This window comes from Babylonia areolata, chromosome 20, assembly GCF_041734735.1.
Source record: "Babylonia areolata isolate BAREFJ2019XMU chromosome 20, ASM4173473v1, whole genome shotgun sequence".
NCBI classification, from domain to species: domain Eukaryota; kingdom Metazoa; phylum Mollusca; class Gastropoda; order Neogastropoda; family Buccinidae; genus Babylonia; species Babylonia areolata.
The window spans coordinates 30674030-30696423 of record NC_134895.1 but is presented as its reverse complement, the minus strand read 5'-3'; the positions used below and the strand labels follow the sequence as shown (position 1 = coordinate 30696423).

General features: G+C 38.5%; 1 protein-coding gene across 3 annotated transcripts in view; it reads left to right on the top strand.

Moving 5' to 3' along the window:
* Window positions 1–22394, top strand: part of LOC143295398 (YTH domain-containing protein 1-like) — a 58207-nt gene that overhangs the window by 14652 nt on the left and 21161 nt on the right. For 2 of the 3 annotated variants that reach the window (XM_076607072.1, XM_076607070.1), the window contains 8 exons: window positions 435–554; window positions 2022–2189; window positions 3808–3933; window positions 4404–4561; window positions 5276–5330; window positions 5651–5768; window positions 6283–6367; window positions 8264–8451. In XM_076607072.1, coding sequence (XP_076463187.1) covers window positions 435–554; window positions 2022–2189; window positions 3808–3933; window positions 4404–4561; window positions 5276–5330; window positions 5651–5768; window positions 6283–6367; window positions 8264–8451 — 1018 coding nt within the window. The remainder of the gene's footprint in view (window positions 1–434; window positions 555–2021; window positions 2190–3807; window positions 3934–4403; window positions 4562–5275; window positions 5331–5650; window positions 5769–6282; window positions 6368–8263; window positions 8452–22394) is intronic. The other variant, XM_076607071.1, reaches the window with a different exon arrangement.

Below are 22394 nucleotides of genomic sequence, written 5' to 3'. Positions count from 1 at the left end.
CCAGTGGATTCGGGATAAAAAGGTCTATACAGTGATGTTAACAGTTTATGTGTATCTGAAATTTGAAAAATCAGTTTGAAGTACCTATGATAAGTCAGTTTTGATGACTGCGTTGAAACTGACATCTGCATGAGAACATCTCACAAATATGTATCTACTGATATTACCTTTCCATGTGATCTTGGTAGAGATAAAAGGTTTCAGGATCACTTGAAAGGAATTTGAAATGTGCCTTGACATTTCATTCATGTTCACCTGTTACGCCACTGTATAGATTAGAAAGATGGTTGAGATACCCATAACTATTGTGGGTATTATGTTTTGGTTTTGTTGTTGTTATTGGGTTTTTTTTTTGTTTTTTTTAACACCTGAGCTGTCTTAGAGCTGAGCTTGTAATCTTTATCATTTACTGGTGAGTTCTGATTTATCTGCAGCTTCCAAATCTTCCACATCTGCTAGAAAGGCAAGTGCAAAGCCAACAAAAAGCCGACCCAAACCTGAACCTGAACCCGAACTGGTGGAAGAACTTGAAGAAGAGGAGGAAGATGGAGAAGGTATGATACTTGATTCAATGAGGAGAAAAAACTGAGGATTTACTTTTATAAAATCTGTACAGTGGTGATTGAATTAGTGCTCATATTGGGTGTGGCTGTAAAAGGCATTTCTTTTCTGCTTTATCATAATTGTCCTTTTTGTTCAATAGTTTGTGTTGCATTTTCACTATCATGTTTTATTTCTTCATTTCCAAATAAATTCCAAATGGAAATGAAGGATATTTTTCTTAACAGATATGATATATATATATATATATATATATATATATATATATATATATTCTATAAAGATGTATAGCAGCTTGAATAGATACACATTAGTTTGGGGGTTAACTCACTCAGTACGGCCAGTCCTCTCTTCTCCTCTACACAGACCCCTCGGATGTCCAGTGGGTGTCTGAATGACCCAACCTTCAGCTTCCGTCGTCAGAATTGTGGTATCTTTGTCAACATTCACCTCTTCAGAAAAAGAGCCTTCTGCTTGCAATATTTTCATGATGGTAACTGGGGTGAAACGCTGTTAACGTCGACTCTTTCACCGTTCGTATGGAGAGAGTTAAGGCTAAGAGTCTTTCTTTCTTCCTTTCATACATATTAGCTAGCACAGTAGCAGTGAAAGTTAATATGGTTGCAGACTTTGAGTGGGTTTTTTTTCTGAGGTATTGCTGAAATTAGTTTTTTGTTTATTTACAACAACAGCAGATGGCATTTACTTAAGCTGACACTGCTTAAACATGAACATGACAGACTGAAGGCCTGTCAGGTGTTTAAACAATCATTGTGACATTTACTGCCAGAGGCTTACAATGTTTCATGAATGTGACAGACAATTTAAAGTCATGTTTCCTTGTTTAAAAAAAAACCAAACTTACTGTTTTAATTATGATCAGAAGGTGCACCCTTTCAGGAGCTCTTACTTATATTTTAATTAGTGTTGACACAGGAGACTTTTCTTCACATGCACACACGCACACACACATGTATCTCTTTCTCTCTCTCTCTCTCTATATATATAGTATATATGTGTGTGTGTGTGTGTGTGTACATGCATACATACAATACCTATCTACCTACCCATCTACCTACCTGGTACTTCATGTAAGAGATGATATCACTCATTGATTTAATTTCTTATACAAATGAGGGTTATCAGCGTTGTGCTTAAAAGCATACAGTGAAGCCCTTATACATATCTAAATATCTTATCATATTATGATGTTTTTTCAGTTGTGATGTATTGATGAAATGTCTTGCCTTTTTATTTTATTTTATTTTGTTTCTCGCTTTTCATTTCTTTGTGTAAGACCAACTTTTCCTTAAAAAAAAAAAAAAAAAAAAATCCTGTGCTGATATGTAATTCTATGTCTTTGCTGCTTAGACTTTCACTGTGGTCGCTTTAATCTTGTTTATCACTTTATGTTTGTGTTGTGCTATTGGTGTGTGCTTGACCTGTGAAAAATGTGACAGAAGAGGAGGAAGAATACGAAGAGGAAGAGGAGGAAGAGGTAAACCTCAGCTTGAGTGCTGAGGAAGATGAAGTGACCAGAGGGGACACACTCCATGCGGAAGAGATAACCCTTGAAACACAGAGCGAGGCGGGCAGTGCTGTGTCTGAGTTTACTGAATCTAATGCAGGTTTGTGTGCAACCCGAGCTTGGATATATACAGCAGTTTTGAAAAAAATATGGCAGTCACATCATTGCATTACTTTACTACAGCATAATTTATATGTATGTATCTGCTTATTTGTTTTTCTTGTTATGTTTTCAATGGTCAGAGTAACTGGCTTGCTTTTAGTCTTGAAAATGAAATCATATTTTGTGATTTTAGAATTCTTTGTCCTCTCAGTTACTTTCTCTTTGGGAAAAGGAAACTGACAAATGCTGCGGCTGTTTGTTGTTTTTGTGGCTCTGTGTTTTGAATCAGTTTGTAAACACTTCATTCATACCACTTGATGTCTGTTTATAAAACCAGAATGTAAAATCTTGCCACATGATTAACATAAATCAAATGTATTAGTGACATCCTGAGTCATTTTTCAGTTTTATTAGTTGACAGTTGAAGAGATTTAGGTCTCATGTTTCCTGCCTTTTGGCTGATTCTCAATTCTGGCCTATTAGACAATATAGAACATACGGTGCACCCTCTAAATTTGAAAAAAAAAAAAAATTAACATGTACAAGGTGCACATAATCCATAAGCTGCATCTGCTGAAAATCCTGAAAAGCGAAAGTCATCCATTTTGATTTGTACAGAAAGTAGATAAGAATCTGAGTTATTTTCATCTGCTTGTCAACCTGGTTCTGCCACTATGTTCTTCTGCTTTGTTATCTGCTTTTCCATCAGCTGGTACAATTTCTGCCATTCATGCACTGTTGTCAAGTCCCAGTAGGTTGACTTGTTTGATCAGAATACTGTCGGTTTGCTCTGCTTTCAGTTCTTGCCACCAGCTTGCTTAGCATTTTCAACATGATATCTGGTTTTCTTTTAGGTGTTCAGTTCATTCTTTTGATTAATCTTTTTTCACATCAAATTAAATTTATCCATAAATCAGATGATGCTCAGCAGCTCTTTTTCATGACCCAAGTGTGATTCGCAGTCATGTCCACATTAAATTCAGCGTCATACACAATTTGTTTACAGTTCAGCACATTGGTGAATATAAGCAATATTGAACCGAAAAGTGGTAAGACTGAAGCATGTAAATGTTGCTAATCAGAGTGATTTTGTTTGTTTGTTGTGATGTTTTTAGTATGTTGTCAGATGGTTGTTGTGAGGGGTGGCCCCAAGTGGTGGTTAGAACTTACTTTTCAGGCACAGATAGTGTGCATACACAGGCGAAAAGACACAGGGTCAGATTTAAGTAATTGAAGAGTTGTTCCTTATTGGCTGGAAGTTATTAGCGTATGGAAATATGTGTTAGAGCTGTGGTGAGGATTTGCATATTTCAACTTTTCTTTCCTGTTCCATCATGAATTTAAAGGTCAGTTGTTCCTTGATACATCAATCTGTGTTATTTTGTTTTCATTTGAAGTCCACATCCACCAGGGGATTGAGGGACATTAGAAAGCTCATATGGGATAGTCTGCCTACAGTGTTGCACACATTGAGAACTAAAACTGAATCAGTACTGTCTGTTGTGTGGCTGTTTTGATGCATACATTTTGTCAGTTACAGATGTGACTGTGGCATATGTCTGTTTCACTGAAAGGTTCCTTGTGAACTTCTTTTTCTTTTTCTTTCTTTCTGTTAGTGGGTTCAGATGCTGAAGAGGAAGCAGAGCCTGAGAAAGGGAAGAAATGCAGGGAGGGACGTGAAATCTCCCCCATTGAATGGGACAGGAACAGTGAAGGACCAGACAAGGATGAGAAGGCACTCAGTAGGTTCACAATCATCTGCTCTTCTGTGGTTCTTGTCACTTTTGCATTCAGCTTCCTTAATCAAACAGCTTCTGATTGTGCGTTTCCTCTCTTCATGGTGGGAGGTTGAAATTAAAACTATACTTTTGACTGAAGCTTGTTTTAATTTTACATCTATATGTTATGTCAGTGTGGCATCTTTTTCCTTTTTTTTATATTGACATATATAAAAGATTTCCTTTTTTTACATGATAAAATGTAAACATGGGAGAGTTGTACTCATTATTATTTTCTAATTGTACTTTGTATTGTATGAATTAATGAATGAAATTAATGAATTTATTTGATTCATTGAGAATAAGAATCTTAGTTTCATTTAAAAGCAAGTGCAATCTGATTTTCAAAAGATATACTTACAGTTGTTCACCCATAGTGTAACTTGACAATTTTGCCAAACATAACACATGTCAACATGTCACTGCTGAATCAGTTGCAGAAAATCATCTGTCCAAACTGAAATACCTGTTCCGTGGTGCACGATTCTTTCTGATCAAAAGCAACAATCATGAGAATGTGGCACTTGCTAGAGCCAAAGGGGTGTGGTCCACCCCACCACAGAATGAGGCCAGACTCAATCAGGCTTTCAAGGTGAGAGTGTAGCAAAAAGAAAAAAGAAAAGAAAAAAAAAGCAGCTTGTTTTTTCAGAAGTACCTTTTTATACAGCGTAGTCAGAGAGTGTGGCTGTGTACTGGGGACGTGGAATGAGCGGCATTGGAGTAATGCCACTAAACAGGTGCAGATAAAAAAGAATTTTTTTTAGAGTGCATGCTTTGTTTTTACTGAATATTCTGTGATTGCAATTTTAATTACACATACTTAACCGTGACCCACTAGTGCAGACTCCAGCAGGGGTCTGACATTCCTGTCCTGTGCAAACTACTATCCGCCTATGCGGAGAAAAAGAAAGTAGCTACGGCCGATAACCTCCCAGAAGTAGGTAAACTTCCCTTTGCCCCCCTGGCATATTCTGTAATTGTAATATCTAAAGGGCATGTAACTTTTTTTTTTAATTATGTCTGAGAGAGATTTTAGTGACAAATGTCAGAAGAATATCTCAAACCAGCCCATGTTAACCAGGGGAGATAATGCGTGAACCCATTAAAAGCTGAGGTGGGGTTTGGGGGACATTACTTGTCAGTGTCCTCTTTTTTTTTTCTTTTTTTTTTGTTGTTGTAATGTCTTTTCACTTGTTCCTGGAATTTCCTTCTTAAACTTTTAAATGCGATATCTTATATTAGAATATAACAATTTTAAGAAAACTGAAATGTTTTGATTGCATATCTGGTGATGTTTTTTCGACAGGAATGTGACAATGTCATCCTCATCTTCTCAGTGAAGGAGAGTGGAAAGTTTCAAGGTTTGAAATTTGATGTTTTCTCTGTCTATAGTATGCATGTTTATATTTGTTAGTTTGTGTGTGTGTGTGCGTGCGTGAAGATTGTCAGACTGAAATGTCAATTTTCTGTTCTTCTTTTTATTTTATTTTTATTTTTAAAGAATTATCAGTTCACAAGAATGAAAAAGTTGAAGAAAAGCAAATGGAAGAAAACTACCAATATTTTTCCATATTCTGTGAGTCCATCTTTTCTTCCTGTAGTGGTTATGTGCTTGAGAAAGATATTTTGAGGGTTAGCAGGCAAGAAGGCACATTAGATTTCTGTTTGGATTTGTTTCCAGGATATGCAAGATTGGCTGCAGAATCAACAAAAGATCACCCACCCATTCGCTGGGTTCTGCCCCAAGGGATGACCTCTCGAGCCCTCAGTGGAGTATTTAAACTGGACTGGATTGGCAGGTAATGGTCAATTGGTGAAGTGTGGGCTTTCTTGTCAGCAGTGGCTTGAGAGGCAGGCATTGTAAGGTACTTACAATCTCTGTGTTTTTGGGGATGAGAATGAAATTGAAGTCTTACGAATAGATTCAGTACATATGTCAACTTCTTTTTCTTCTTCTTTTTTTTTTTTTAATGCTATATTTCAGAGTTGTGTTATTGAAAGCACACACATTCTTTGGTTACATGAAAGCAACTGGTGTTAGTTATGCATGCTTTCTGTCATGTGTGAACATGTTTTGTATGTTTAATAATTTTTGTCTTTTTGATTTCATGTGCAATAGTTTGATATGAACACTAAGAAAATTATTAGTTTAACAAAAATGATTGTTTTTAAAATGACACTTGGTTGTAATGTGTTTAATTCATTAACAGTTGATATTCTTATGATTAGTGTTTGTTTTGTGAACAGATATGAACATGTCTACATTGTGTTTATGAACAGTATTTATATTATTATTGTCATTACTTTTGACAGACGTGAGCTGGCTTTTACAAAAACCAATCATCTGCATAATCCCTGGAATAACAACAAGCCTGTCAAAATTGGAAGAGATGGACAGGTGAGAATGTTCCCAAGGAGGGTGGAGATTTTTCCAGCCTTCCAGGTTAATGCACATGCAGGCCTGCTAATTTTTTACTCCTTGACTGTTGTATCTTAACCCTTTCGCTGCCAGGAGAATAAGATTTAAGTGAAATCTATTTGCCAGGGTTTTTTCACAAAAAACGGATATAAATTTTCCAAAAATTCTGTGCTCTTTGTTATTGGAGAAAGACCCATAAAAGTATATATTTTCTGAAAGGTAAATGAATAAAGAATACAAAACACATGCTATTTTCCCATTTTATATATTTTAAGTGACATGCTGTTGTTTTGAAATCAGTGTTTTGTTTTTTGTCACATTTTCAACTTGTTCATTACAAACATTAGTCAGGTAATTTGCACAAAAACATCATATTTTCTGGACAAATGGATATCTGCAAACACAAAATCATACTAGAACAACCACAATATTTTTTTTTTTTTTTAAGAGATAGATACACAATTCATTGTGACTTCTCCAAGTGATAAGATGGATGTGAGGCCACGCCCCCTCAGTCTCCACCCCCCTCCTCCTCACCCCTCTCACACGGTCACTTGATTCAGTTCTCATCAGACCGCGTTGGCTGCGTGCCAAGAATATCGCTCTGCTGCTAATTCGGTCATCTGTCGTCTGCTAACAGCTGTACAGCTGACATCACTCACTGACAGTTGCATCTTGGCCACTCTCTTGATTGCTCCCTTTATTTTCTATCAGATCGTCCTATAAATGTTCGTCTCTATCTTCTCCTTCGAATTTACGCTTCAGTTCTTTCTGAGCATCAGCTAAAGAAAGAAATCATTTTTGATTTAGTTCATCACGATCGCATGTCTTGAGCACGACGTCAGTCCGACATTTTGTTGAGCGAGCGAGGAGAGAAGTCAGGCAAACACTTGGACAGTGACCCAACCAAAACGTTCAAATAAAGGACTGCTTCATGACGTAGATGGGGTTTCTAGCTATGAATAGAATCTAGAGAGATTCCCCAGGCTAAAGCTACCACTATTTTTGCCAAGGAAGTGAATGCAAACCCGGGAAAAGTCAGAATATTTCGATGACGAGTTATCTCGTCATGCAGGCAGCGAAGCATACATGCTTGCCATGACGAGTTATCTCGTCATGCAGGCAGCCTAGGGGTTAATGAAATAGAATCAGTTTGGCATGAATCTAAAGCCCAGCAATGACTTTTTTTTTGTACTTTCAAGTGGCTTGATTATGTTAAATGAAGATAATACAGTTCCAAGAGAAGTTCAAATAAAGAATGCTTACTGATATCCTGACCTGCAACTTTTTTATTTATTTTTGTTTTTTTGCAGGAGAGTTTTCACTGATGAGCATACTTGTTGGCAGCAGTCAAGGGGATTTCCTTGTGTATTCATGCATGCAGAAGATGAAACATGCATGTTAAAGATAACATAGTTCATGTCAGTTTTTGATGAGTAATGGGAACATGAACACACCCAGCATGTAACAATCTGCAGACTATGGTTGCTGCTAAATGGTGGGGTAAAAAGTGTTGTACGCATACAGTATCACTTGCAGAAACTTGTGAATGTGGGAATTTATTTTATTTATTTATTTCTAATTCATGAAATTGAATACTGCATCGCTTTTACTGGCTTCTTTATCTCTTTGTGTGTGTGTGTGTGTGTGTGTGTGTGTGTGTCCTTAGTTGTATGCATGTACTTTTTTTTTTTTTATAATTTTTTTTTAGGTCAGTGAACAAGGAAGAATCCATTTGGTTCATGATGAGTGTGTGTGTGTGAGAGAGGGAGAGAGAGATTCTGTGTGAGTATGGATATCTTGATGAGCATGTACTTGTAATGAATTCATCTGGGTAACAATCTATTTTTTTTCATGTTGGTGGACCTGATGTAGGAGATTGACCCTCGGTGTGGAGAAGCCCTGTGCAAGCTGTTCCCTATTGATGAAAGTGTCGATATCAACGCCATCGTACGCAAGGCTCGGAAAGCTCATGCCCGGAATGCTGAACGTGCCCTGGCTAAACAACGGCCAGGAGGAGCAGAGCGGGGCAGTTTCATGAGACGTCCTGACTTTGGCCCAAGGTTAGCTCTGCCACCAGCATCCTTGACATCACACTGCTGCTCGGTCTGCTGCTGCCGCAGCCGTGGAGTGACGTGATGTGTTCTGCTGTGAGAAATGTGTCCGCTCACTCGTCACTTCTTGAAGTCTGCTTTCTGTTTTGTGTGGGGATTGTGCTCCACCGGTGTGGAGGAAGAGGGGAAAGTGCCGTTCAGGCAGGCCTGTAAGTGAAGGGAAGAGATTGAAAGTAAATGATGCAAACTGGGGTTAATTGGGTGCTGGTGGGCCGGCAAAAAGGGAAATGTGGGGGAAGAAATCAAAATTGCAGCTCAGTTGTGTTATTAAACAAAATGAAACCAGGGAAGGAAATGGAATAGAGAGAAGTCTTCATTCTTTCTTTGATGTAATATTTCTCAACCAGACTTATGTTTTTTAAGTCTGTTGGCAGGTTAACCCACTTGTTGGGTGGGTAACAAGTTTCCAGCTTTGAACATGGAAGCTGTGAGCTTACAGCTAGCAGGCTACGAAGCTGACTTGATTGCAGAGGCATTGAAGTGTGAACAGATTTCCTGTTTAAATGCTCGCTGCACATATCCAGTGGCTGCTGTGCTAAGATGTGCGAAAAGCAAACATAACTTAATCTGTAGCATTCATATAAAAAATTAAAAAAATGAAGGAAGAAATCAGGACAGTCAGCCATAGACATTTTCTGTTCAGCCTAAAGACCAAGTAAGTGAAAGTGATGAGGAAAAGCAAGAACTTTGATGTAGCATTCATGCCTCGTGGACAGTACCAAATCACAGAGTCGGACATTCACATCTACATGATACTCAGTTTCTTCAGCCACAGCATGGGGAATATAGTGCTGTGTCAACCACTCTTTTCTCAAGAACTTTCATTCATGCTCCTCATTTTCCAGGGGTAAGTGGATTGGGGGTAGAAGGCGTCCGGACGGTACATGTTAAGTGTTGTGCGCATTCCTGAACTTTTTTCCCATTTTATCTCACCTTTGCTCTCTTGCGTGTCATCTGTGGGTATGCTAAACCTTTCTCTGTGAACTGTATCAGGGTGTGTTACCTTCACATTCGGACAAGCTTATGGGTACCCAGTGCCCTCTGATTGGACTAGCTTGAGGTCAGCACCCATTAAAAAGGACCAGCTGAAGGTGTTTGATGCCTCAGTGAGAATGTGTCTCAGTTGTATATCTCCCGCCCGAGGACTTAAGCTCTGACCTGTGTTTGTTCTGCCCCCCCAAGGACTTGTTTAGACCGCAGCTCATCCAATCTCATTCGGACTGAAAACAAAGGTAGAAAGAACCCAGCCGATTCACACATCCTCAAATCTGTCACAACTCCCCTCTAAACAAAAACAAAACAAAACAAAGACCAAGTCTGTAGGCTTGTGATCTGTAAAGATCCCCTTACCGAGGACTGAACACGAGATCTGTTGGTGTAAGCTGACTGCTGCCGTGTGGGTGATCCAAGCAACATGGACAAAAGGGTATGTGGTACTTCTTTCTCTCCACTCATCTTGATGCGCTTTGACACCCTTCAGTCTTTCCTTTGAAGTTTTCTTAGGGAAGTGGTGTGATGTAATCAACTGGCTAGTAAGATGGGTGTCCCCTACCTGTTCAAGCCTTAAGGTGGTGAACAGCTTGCTTGAGAATAAGGTGGGCTAAAGGAATTGAAAACAAATGGATTCTGTGAAAGAGTGAAGCTGCCTGATAAAAGAAAAAGAACAAGAGAAAAACAAGATGCTTGTTTTTTTCACTATCAACTTTCTGCCAAATATGTATATTTGGATACGAATATATGACAGCACAGATCAAGACAGCCAGCCAGCAAGGCACATTCTTGTGATTTTATATGAAAATTCTGGTACAGATGCACATATATGTTCATGTGTGAGCATGTGATGAACATGTTCAGAATGCGCACATACTTTTATGTTCATCACATGCTCACACATAAACATGCATTTGTACCAGAATGTTTTAAAAACATTGAGTGTATACATGCCTATGCATCTATGCACATCATATAAAATCACAAGTATGTGCCTTGCTGGCTGGCTCTCTTGATCTGTGCTGTGTCACATATTCACATATTCATGCAGGCAAAAAAAAATGTACATTAGGATACACGTGCAGATGTATACACCGACTGAAATACATGCACATGCATGCGAGAACATGTGCATTTATGCTCAGGCATGTCTGCAGGCACACTGTCTTACTTGACACAAGCATGCACAGCAAAATACTATACACAAACAACATGCACAGATTGTGAAACCATTAATCTTGTCTACATGTTTTATTTGTTTATGTTTAGAAGAGAGAGAGAGAAGAGATTGTCTGCATATGCACATTTACAGAAAGTGTGAAATGTTCATATGCAGTTTCAAAAATAGTTCTCTGATATTGAGAGATCTGAAGATTTGAGATCAGAAAATATTATTCATTTATTGAGTCATTACTTCTTTCGTTGATCATTTATTCATTTATACATGTGATCCATTTAATTTGAAATAGTTAAACCATTTACTCAGCCTGTTGAAAAAGAAGACAGTGTGGCTGAATTTGAAAAGCGCGTGCAAGGTTTTAATTACCTGTTCCTGACAGTGCAAGAGATCAACATAATTTCTAATCCAAACACCATTATGTATAAATTATAACATATACCTTACATATCATTGAGGTGCTCTCCTTAACGAGTCTAGTATGATAGGTACTGCATATGACTATGAGTAAACTCCATTGATTAGGACAGTCACATGTTGATAATGACATGCACACAAGTTACTATCATGAGTTAAAGACACACACTGAGAAGTGAAACTGGGTGGATGGATAGGTTCATTTTGATATGCGAGTTAAAAATGGGCTAGAAAAGGGAGTTAAGAGTCTGTGTGAATGTGTGGTGGTGAAGTTCATCAGCTGGTGAAATGGAAAAAACTTCTCAGAGCTCAGGTCTTGCATCCAATTTTCTTCATGAAACTTTGTGTTGTGACTCACTGACCATGTTGACAGTGTGATTGCAATTGAAACTTGAAGTCCATGTCAAGAACATAACATGATTTATTCAAGTTGTTGAAAGGAAGACTAGAGAGATTAGGTGTGGCATCTTGCGTCCAGTTTTCACAGTTAAAAGCATGACATATATTGGGAAGAAATGTAGTTCAAGCAGTAATAAAAATTGGATTTTTCATCCTCTTTTGTTGATCAAACTTGATACAGTGATTTGTTCATGGTTGTGGCCAGAATATAAGCCCTTTTCAAAGTAAGGTTAGCAGTTATCCCTCTAGCATTTGCTTATGTTACTGAGAAACTCTTCCAACTATTCAAAAATGTACTCACTTTTAAATTTAAAAGTGTATTTGGTTCAAAATCAAGTTCATGCAGTGCCAAGGAATTGCTTCACTCTGTTCCCAAAAATGCTGTCCCATCTATTGTCGCTAGATAAAGTAAAAATTATAGTGACATCATGCTGTTAGTCTACAACCACACTCAAGCATGCACAGTATGGTATACATTTGTTGGTCAGACATAATCATATTGACAAATATTATAATAAGTACGGTCATATTTGAATGTGAAATGCTGTTGTCTCTGTTACTGTCAACAACAGGAAATAAAATCGTAGTGACAGCAGCTGATCTTGTTATTAGTCTACAACTACCCTCAAGCATGCGCAGTATACATTTGTTGGTTAGAAGTAATGAGCATGGTACTATCGGAATGTGTTCTCCACCGCTCCATCATGGTAATCCAATTGAATATACATGTACGTTTGGCACAAAATATTAGTGTCACCAAGTCGATGGCGGGCTGCAGTTGTTATAAATAAATGGCAGGGATTTCCAGCTGGTGGGTTGCGGTTGGATAAAATGCCAGAGAGTTAAAGCTGAGGGTAACAGCATTACTGAAAATGCCCTATTGAAGTATAAGCATTGCAGTGTCCTTATGAAAAATTCCTTTGTTCTTTTGGTGCTTTAAGTAGACATCATACCTAAGTTTAAAAGGCTTTGTCTATCTTGTATGTCATTAAAGGCAGTAACCATCTGTGGCAGTCAGAAACCCCATATAGGACTTAGGAGAAATCTATTGAAACCTAGACAAAAGTCGCTTTTGACTTCATTGTAATTAAACGTAAACTTTGAGTCTGTGTACTCACCTATCCTGCTTGTCTTTGCTACTGTTTGTACAGTGCTTGTGTGTGTTATTGATAGAGTGTTTCAGTAAATGTTTGTTTTTGTTGGGAGTGTGATAAAATTTTACATTGGCAATTTCTCAGCCACTGCAAATGGTAGAGAAGCCAAACTTGGCAGGATGGTAAATAGTTTAGACATATACCGGGTAAACATCAAAGTAATCTGGCCTGTGTTTGTATGTAAAGGGGGGAGAGAGAGAGAGAGAGAGAAAGAATGTGCTTGACAAAATTCCAGCTTAAATTAACCTGTAATGTTTTCTTTTAGGCAACTGGTCAGGAAAGGGAAGCAATGCTTCATCAAACATTCACTTGTTTCTTTGCATTTACATTTGAAAGTTAATCTTTATGTTCTCTGATTTATTTGCTGTTCTTTTTATCTGTTCAGTCGTCCTGTTTTTGTCTGATTTATTATTTTGATTCCTTCTTTTGTTTACCACTGTCTCTGTTCTCTCCCATTTGCCCACCCTTTTTTGTGTCATTATTATTTTGTGTGTGTGTGTGTGTGTGAGAGAGAGAGAGAGAGAGGGAGAGTTCATGCATGTTTAAGTGTGTGTGCACATGCTTGTGTGTGTGTAATGTGTGATGAAACTCTCTCAAAAGAAATCATCATGCGTATTAACTATTATGTATTCTTGTTTTTGTTTTATTCCTATAATCTTATGATATATATATATATATATATATATGTGTGTGTGTGTGTGTGTGTGTGTGTGTGTGTGTGTGTGTGTGTAATATATATCTCTTTTTCTGTTGATCTTGCTTATCCTTTCATTCTCCTTTTCTTGTCATCATTCCTTCATTCTCCTTTCTCATTTACCATTCACTCCCACTCCCCGTCTTTTTATGAGATCATCCTGCAGAAAATTTTACAACTTACTTTCCCGGTCTTTTTGACTCACTTGTGTAAACAAAGTGAGTCTATGTTATTACTCGGTGTTCAGTTGTCTATGTGTTCGTGGTAAACCTTGTCATTTTCTTTGGAATTACTTTACCAGTACCAAATTTGGCTTAAACATAGTAGGAAACAAATCTTCACAGTCATACCAGTAATAGGATGAATAGGTTGAACATCTGAATTTAGCCGTATTTCCAAATAATTTATGGTTTATTTCATTTATGCTGATTCCGGAATCAGAAAACTCTGTTACCCCTTTGCAGCTGACCGATTGTCTGGTAAGGAAATGCCATGACCTTGTTTTTCTTGTTTGCAATTAGAAGAAATACAGATTCTGGACAGAACACATACAGTGACACAAACTGCATTATTGACGTGTTTGCTGCATATGAATATTCTTTTGTGGACACTGAATTAACTAGAATGAACATAAAAGAAAGTTTGAATTGACAATTTCACTGAGTTACCGCTAGCCTTGTCTGGACTGCTCTTTGCAGATCTTGACAAAATTCGTTGCAATGCCTGACTGATGGCAGCGTCTCCTTTACTACCGAATTAAAAGAATTTCTTAAATAATCATTGAAGTGTTTACTGCATAAGAATATTTTAAATTGGATATTGAAATTCAGTTAACTGAAACGAACAGAAAAGGATCATTGAACGGATGGTGTCGTAGTTTATCAGTGAGTGAAAAAACAAACTTGTGGAACATAGATCTCTGCAGATCTATAAAAATGGACATATATTGCAGTGTATTTATGGGAACGTCTCCTTTACCTCCTTTACGTTGGACTTGAAATTCTTAAATGCCCAAGATATACCAAAAATAATATTATTTAAAGAGTGTTATCACTTAGATCACCATTGTCTGTTTTAGCAAAATAATATGTTTAAAAATATTGTCAAAAAATTTTAACATCACAAATGAACCACAGTGGATAAAACAACTTGTTCTCCATGGGAACATCCATAGTTTGAATCTGCTTTGAAGCCTTTTTTTTTCTTTTTTCTTTTTTAATGTGAAGCTGCCCAGTGGATATAATTATGATAACCAATAGAGAACACATTTCAACAAACTGTTTTTTGTTTTAGGATATTATATTATTGTTATTATTATTATTATTGTTGTTGTTGTTTTTGTTATTATTTCTTTAAGTGTGTATCACATGTGAGTCTTGAAGGCCTTGCCTTTCTTGTTTACTTTGATCTTATTCAGCTTCTATAGATAGAAGCCCTTTCTTCAATTCTTGTATTCTCTAAAAATTTCTCTATTTTCCATCTAAATTCAAAATTCGTTGAATGTTAATTCTCTCTCTCTCTCTCTCTCTCTCTCTCTCTCTCTCTCTGTGGAAGTTTCAATTTCAGTGTGTGTGAAAACATTTTGATTTTGCAAATGTAATTTGATTTTTAAATGCAGAAAAGAAGTAATTACCTTTAGTATCTGTACATCGTATGACTGAAAAGATCATAATCAATTGACAGAAAAGATCACAATCTTTTCAGAGTTGTTGGTCTCTACCATGATTTTTTCTACTGTCCATCTTTTCGTTTTGTCTCTCCTTCCTTCTTTCTGAATTCTTTTTGAGCTGTACTCCATCCTAAACTTTAGTGAGTTTGATCTGTTGTCTTCAGTCCCACCATTTTCCTCTGTGACTGATCTATAATCCTCCTCTTCCTCCACCTTTTTGATCTGTCATTCTCTTCCACTTTTTCCCCTTTCATTTTATCTGTCATCTCCATTTCGTAGCCCCTCCATCCCCATTCCATCTGTCATCCTCTTCCCTATCATTTTCTTTGATCTTGATCCTCATCCTTTGATTTGTTTTTCTCTTCCTCATCCTTTTCTCTAATCTGTCATTCTCATCCTTTGACCTGTCTCCTTCCTTTTATCTGATCTGTCATCCTCATCCTTTGACCTGTCTCCTTCCTTTGATCTGATCTGTCATCCTCATCCTTTGATCTGGCACCTCATCCTTTTATCTGTTCTGTCAGTGTCATTCTCATCCTTTGATCTGTCACCCTCTTTTATCTGATCTGTCATCCTCATTCTCTGATCTGTTATCCTCATTCTCTGATCTGTCACCCTCTTTTATCTGATCTGTCATCCTCATTCTTTGATCTGTCACCCTCTTTTATCTGATCTGTCATTCTCATTCTTTGATCTGTCACCCTTTTTCTTTTCCTTCTTTTCTGATCTGTATTCTCTTCCATTAATTTATCATTCTCTTCCTTGCCTTTTTCAGTAGTTTTTTTTTCTCTTCTCATCCTTTGATCTGTCATCCTCATCTTTTGATCTGCCATCCTTCTCACCCTTTTATCTGTTTTCTCACCATTTAGGTCTTTCACCCCATTCTTTGCTGTGTCATTCATTTCCTCACCTTTTCATTACTTATCCTCTTCCTCCCCCTTTCGATGAGTCATCTTCATCCTTTGATCTGTCATCCTTTTCCTTGCATATTTGACTATTCATCTTCTTCCTTACCATTTTGATCTGTCTTCCTCATCCTTTGATCTGTCATCCATATTCTTTGATCTGTCATTCTTTTCCTCACTTTTTATTTGATTACTGATCTTTATCCTCATCCTTTGATCTGTCATTCTCTTAATGATGTTAATCATACTTTGATTTGTCATGAATCCTCTTGATCATACTTTGATTTGTCAGTTGTTTCCTTCCCCATGATCAGTCATCCTTTTCTTCATGCATTGAGCTGTTTTGTTTTTCTTCAGCTTTTGCTTTATTATCCTCCTCTAGTTTATCCACTTTACTTCTGTGATCTTTCTTTCTCTTCCCTTCTTTACCCTTTGATTTTGATCCGTCTTCCTCTTCCCATTCCGTATCCTTTGATCTGTCTTCCTTTTCTCATTCATTACCCTTTAATCTGTTTCCCTCTTTCCTTACCCTTTGATCTGTCATCTCTTCCCAATCTTTACCCCTTAATCTGGCCCTCTTCCACATTTGTATGGTCTGTAATTTGTCTTCCTCTTCTCCTTTACCGTTTGATCTGTCTGTCCTCCTTGCCCTTTGATCTCACTCCTCTGCTTCCTTCTCTCATCCTTCTCCCCACCCTCATCTGCCACCCACCCCCTCTTCATTTGATCTGTCATCTTCCTTTTCCTCCTTCCCCTGTTGATATATTTAAAAGTTATGATTTGTGGTTCATCCATCCTCCTAACTCTATTAGTCAGTACCTTTCTGTTGAAACTACAAAAAACACTAAATTTCTGCTTTCACACTGTTTGGAATCGACTACTTGTAATTCTTTTCTCAGTTTGTCCACATAATCTTCTTCAGCAAATTCAAAAACTTCAAAACAATGCTGCCAGTCTGACTCCGAGTCCCATGTACTGATCACATTTCTCCCCACCTTCTTGCTTTGCAGTGGCTCCCAGGGACCACACAGTCGGTATCATGTATTTCATGGATGCATCTTTGGGTGTGTTGCTGAAATTCCTGACCAACACTGCAAGTGCCTGTATCTCTCATGCCTAGTTAACTCTGGGTAGAGTATAGCCTTGTCACAAAGTCACAAACCTAAGTGAACCTCTGTTGCAGTATTCTCCTCCTCCTCATCCTTCCATCATCAGTATCAAAAACTTGCCCAAAGTTCTATGGCCTTTCATGCCTTGCTCTCATGGTGACCTCAGTTTTGATCCCCCTTCAATGTTGGGGTGAGTCCTGTCAAGTCTTCCGGTGTCAGCAGATTCATGGGGGACTGTTGCTGGAGGGACATGGTGGCAGTCTCCACTGTGGGGGAGACACTCACTCAGTCTGGCTCCACAACTAAGTGATTATTGTTGTCAGTAGGCAGCTTAATAGGTTGTGTCCTTAGTACATTTATTAGAACAGGCACTACAGAATACCACCAGTGACTCAGTAGCAGTGTAGGGTCTCCTCTGGTGTGTCACCCTGATGACCTAACATTGATAGTTCCCTATGGACTGACGGTACTGGGTGTGTGACAAATGAATTGGGGTGTGGCTGTGTATGGGGGACTTGAAATTGGTGGCATGGGAGTAATACCACTGAAACAGTGCAGATGATGGGTCCGCCAAAAGAAAAACAAAAAAAACAACCCACCAACCCTTACTGCTACACAGTGTATTGAGTTAGAATATGAACATATGTTTTGAGCACTGTATTATTTTATAACAAGCATGTCTGTTTGGTCCAAAGCCCTGCCAATGTTGAAAGCTTTAGAACACAAAAATGTCAACATGCTTTATCAGTTTATATGACACCGCTACATCGTCCGAATGTGCAGAATGAAAAGCATTTTCATTGTCCTGACTCAAGATTTATAACCTCAGACCCCGTTGTATTTGGTCTGTAGTAAAATCCATGACCCTCCTGCCCCAGCACATTTCCCACTGATCTTAACCAGTGCTTATAACAATATAAGACGTCCACTGACATCCTGCATGTATTTTGGTTTTTCCTTCATTGGAGTTTGGCACAATGAACATAAACAGACTCTGAATGATCAGTTTAATGTGTCTGGATTATAAACACCCCTTTTTTTCTCAGTTGGAGTGCATATATGTAAAGAGGGTTTGCCTCACATGCCAAAAAGGCGTAAGGCACTTCATGAAGATAGTGGTCCCAGTTAGCAGATATACACAACTTTGCAAGCTGTGCATATGATTATGTACAAGGGCCCTTCAATAAATCTAGCATTACAGCAATTCTGGGAAAGTTACATATCTTCTCAGTTCTGCTTACTCCACTTTTTCAAGGAACTCTCCCTCAGCTTGTATGCGCTTCATCATTCACTCAAACCAAGATGTCATTACGCCAACCCTCGTGACCTGGGGTATGACCACAATGAGACCATCAAAGAAGGCTCAAACATCTTCGGCACACTGAAACTTTTCCCCCTTCACTCAGGGAACAAAAACTAATCACAAGGGGCTGAGTCAGGAGAATACAGGGGATGAGTGACCAGATGTACACCATTCTCTTTCAGGAAGTCTAGAGTTGCAGCAGCTGTGTGAGCTTGGGCATTGTGATGCAGCAGTTGCCCTCTTGTTCCACTTCTTGGACAGCATACTCACCATGCTTCAAACACCTTTGGGAGGCAGACACTGAGACAGTGAAGTACCACTCAGAGTTTACTGTGTCCTGTCTGGAGGGGTACAGTCACAACATGACATGATTTTGCAAAGAAACATGCAACCATTTGTTTGGAATGACTCATGGAACGACAGAATTTTGTAGGTGTTCTTTCATCTGGAAAGACCCAAATGGCTGATTGTTGTTTGTTTTGGGGCGATATTGGTACACCCATGTTTCATTCCCAAACACAATCTGATTATCCGCCATCAAATTTTCGCAACATGTAGGTATATCATTCAACCCTGCCCTGTTTCTGCTTTTTTGTCAAGTGGTGAGGCACCCGATGGGCATAACGCTTCCTTACAAGTTACATAGAGGTGTTTATGAAGGATGGTGCTAATGCTCCCATTGAAATCTTCGTCTTCTCCTTGATTTCATTAAGGGTCATCTTCGATCGTAGACCTCACCTTGGCCATCTTTTGGCCAGTAACCACTGTCACAGGTCTGCCACAATGGTCATCATCTGTCAGGGTAGGTCTTCCACATCGAAACTGCATGTACCACCTAAAGACTGTGGTCTGTGATAGTGTTTGCTTCCCAAAACAATCCAACAAACTTAAAAAGAATTGGTGATAACTCTTTCCCTGGCAAAAGTCATACAACATCATAGCTCCAAAATCTTGCTGACTCAGCTCAGTTTCAGCCCCAGGGGGACCGTCAGCCATACCTGACATTTTGCCTTTCAACACACGCAGGGTTTTACATTGCAGAATGAAATTGGACTATTTGCCTGTTATGACATTGCTGCATAACATGATAATAATTATTGTGACTTCAGTAGTTCTTTCCTATTGCATCATTTATTGAAGGGCACTTGTATAACGATGAGAGATGGATCTGTCTTGTCTTACGATTCGTTTAAACTCATAGGTGATGACAGTGACAAAACTGACAACAACATCTTGACTCTTTCTTCAGTCCATCTGTCCAATCAGACATCATTTCTGAGTGAATGACCATGACTGACAGTGAAGGCGTGGTACTTTCATGTAATTTGAGAAGAGGGGGAGGAGAGATAGAGGAATGGTGAAAGACAGTGGGTCGATGGCCAGAGGGTGGGGTAAGGGGGGGTGTGTGTGTGGGCAGGGGGGGGGGGGGGCGGCTGGGGGGGGGGGGGGGCTGTCAAGGAACTGTCTTCTCACAGTGATCAACTACTGGGAATGTCAAGAGCCAATCATCCATGATTTTCTAGAAATCTAGGGTTTTAACAGATGATAGACGGGATTCACTTGTTTTTCACTTGTTCATGCTTTTTGTCACTGATCAGTTGACTGACTGTTTGTCAGATCAGTTACAACCAGGAGGAAGGGAATATCATCTCTCTCCTCGAAAGGGGGACACTCCTAGGTGTAAGAAAAGCTTTGCAGCTCATTCTCTGAGAACATCATTGACTTCTTATCTTGACCAAGCCAACGTATGCCGTTGCTGGGACAGTAACATGACAACTAGTGTTTGTTATCATAAACTTAAGCCATTGTATTTTCTTTTACAGACCTGCATATATAACAGACAATAAGCATGCTATTTCCAGCTGTATTTTGTTTTGTTTTCTTTCAAGGTGTCATTTTGTGGAGTTGGAAACTTTTCTAATGCATGAAAATTATTATCTTCACTTTGAAATGTCTATTAGTTATCTAGATTAAATATAATTAGGGGGAAAAAAGTGTTGATTTAGAATCCACATTGATTTTTCGTCACAAAAACTTAGCTTTCTTTCTGTACCTCCTAGAATTTTTTTAAAATTGTTACTCCAGAATCCTCAAAATATCCTGCCAAGGGAAGAGCACTTTTTTGTTTTTAATACAAAATTCTTTGGTCCTGAATGGGTTTATCGACTTAATGGAACTAATTTTATCCCACGTGGCTCTCACCACTCCATGAAAATTCTGGTGGTTGTACCTTTTTTTTTCCTTCACCCTGCTCAATGTGCCCGCTTGTGCCAAGTTGTTGCATCTGTCTCGTTTTATAAGCAAGCACTCGTGCATGCATGCATGCCCACACACATGCATGCATGCACGCATCCACACACACCCACACCCACACCCACTCACACGCACGCATACACATACACACATGAGCATTTGCTTGTTTTAGCCACTGGACGTGGGCTGCATTATTCCCCTTCAACACACCTTTTCTTTGTCTTGCCTGGAATATAGATGACGAAAAAAAATCAAGATGCCTAAAGCCCTTGATAGATTGGATACATGTTTATTTTGCAATCATATACTGATAAAGTCCTCACCGTTCAGTGAAAAAAAATAATCTCTATTCTTTCTTTTTCTCCTTTTCCAGTGTATTTGTTCTGGGGTTTGAGATAGGATAGGGTCTCTTTCTTACCTGAGATCTGTTTTCACGTGCCTGTGCACATAAAAACAACCTGTTCATGGCATACGCATGCTTCAGTTTTGTTACTTACCCGCCTCTCTGTCCATCCAGCCCAGTAAAGGTCTTCCACCCCCCACCCCCCACTCCTCTCTCGCTTTCTCCCCAAAACAAAAAAAAAGTGATTTTGTACATGTGTATTACATTGTACTTTATCTTGAACTTGCAGGTCACTAAAGAATGGAAAAGAATGTATGACTGTGTTATTTTAACTTAATTAAAGTAATAAAAAAAATCTGGTTTCCACCAGGCCTGATGAGAAATTTAATGATTGTAAATCAAGGTGCACAAACATGCAGCTGTTCTACTTGCACACAAGCATCAACTTTGATATATGAGTTTCAGGTTCTTCTCTCAAAGTGTGGATCAAACCAACTCGTCAAACGGCATTGAATTAAATGCTTGACTAACTGTTGTAATTTCATTCAACATGTATGATGATAGGTATGTCAGGTTCATTGAAAATAAACTAACATAAATTCTGTCTGCACTGACACATGCATACATGCAGGCATGGACGATGTTGATAATGACATATAATTTTATGTTACTGTCATGAGTTAAAGACACGCAGACAAATGAAAACCGGGTCGATGGATAGGCTCAATTTCATTTAATATATGTGAGTGAAAAATGAGCTGGAAATAGGAGCTTGAGTGTGAATGGATGGTAGTCAAGTTCTTCCTCTGGCTAAATGGCAAAAGCATCATAGAGCTCAGGTCTTACATCCAATTTTCATGAAACTTTGTAGTGACTAGCCATGTTGAGAGTGATTGCAATTGAAATTTGAAGCCTGTGATCAGAGGTCAAGGTCATAACATGGTTAATTGAAAGGAACACCAGAGAGATTAGGTCTGCCATCGAGTTTTCATCAAGCATCTACAGTGATGGTCATGTTTAGAATAAAAAGGTCAAGGATGACAGTTAAAAGCATGACATATTGGGGAAAAATTTAGAAGTAATGATAGAGGCTGAATTTTTCATCCTCTTTTGTTGAAAACATCAAACATGATACAGTGATTGGTTCATGGTTGTAAACACAAATGTATCTCACATGGGTGTATATCAGAATTCAGATAATGGAATATTCTCATTCACAGAAATAACAACAGTATTTGCATGTAGACTTGCATATGCACACATGCATGCACACACAAAATGTGGTGGAGAACAATAGAAAGATACAAAGCATATCAAGTGGTGCCAGTTTTTAGAGCAAAGGGTGTGTAACATCTTTGGACACAAAATGCATGCTCTGCCTGACTTAGTCATCAACTGTATACCTTCCTCCACATTTTCACAAGTCTTTGGGAATGTTCTCATTCCCTACATGTTAACTACCAGCATTACTCCTGACTG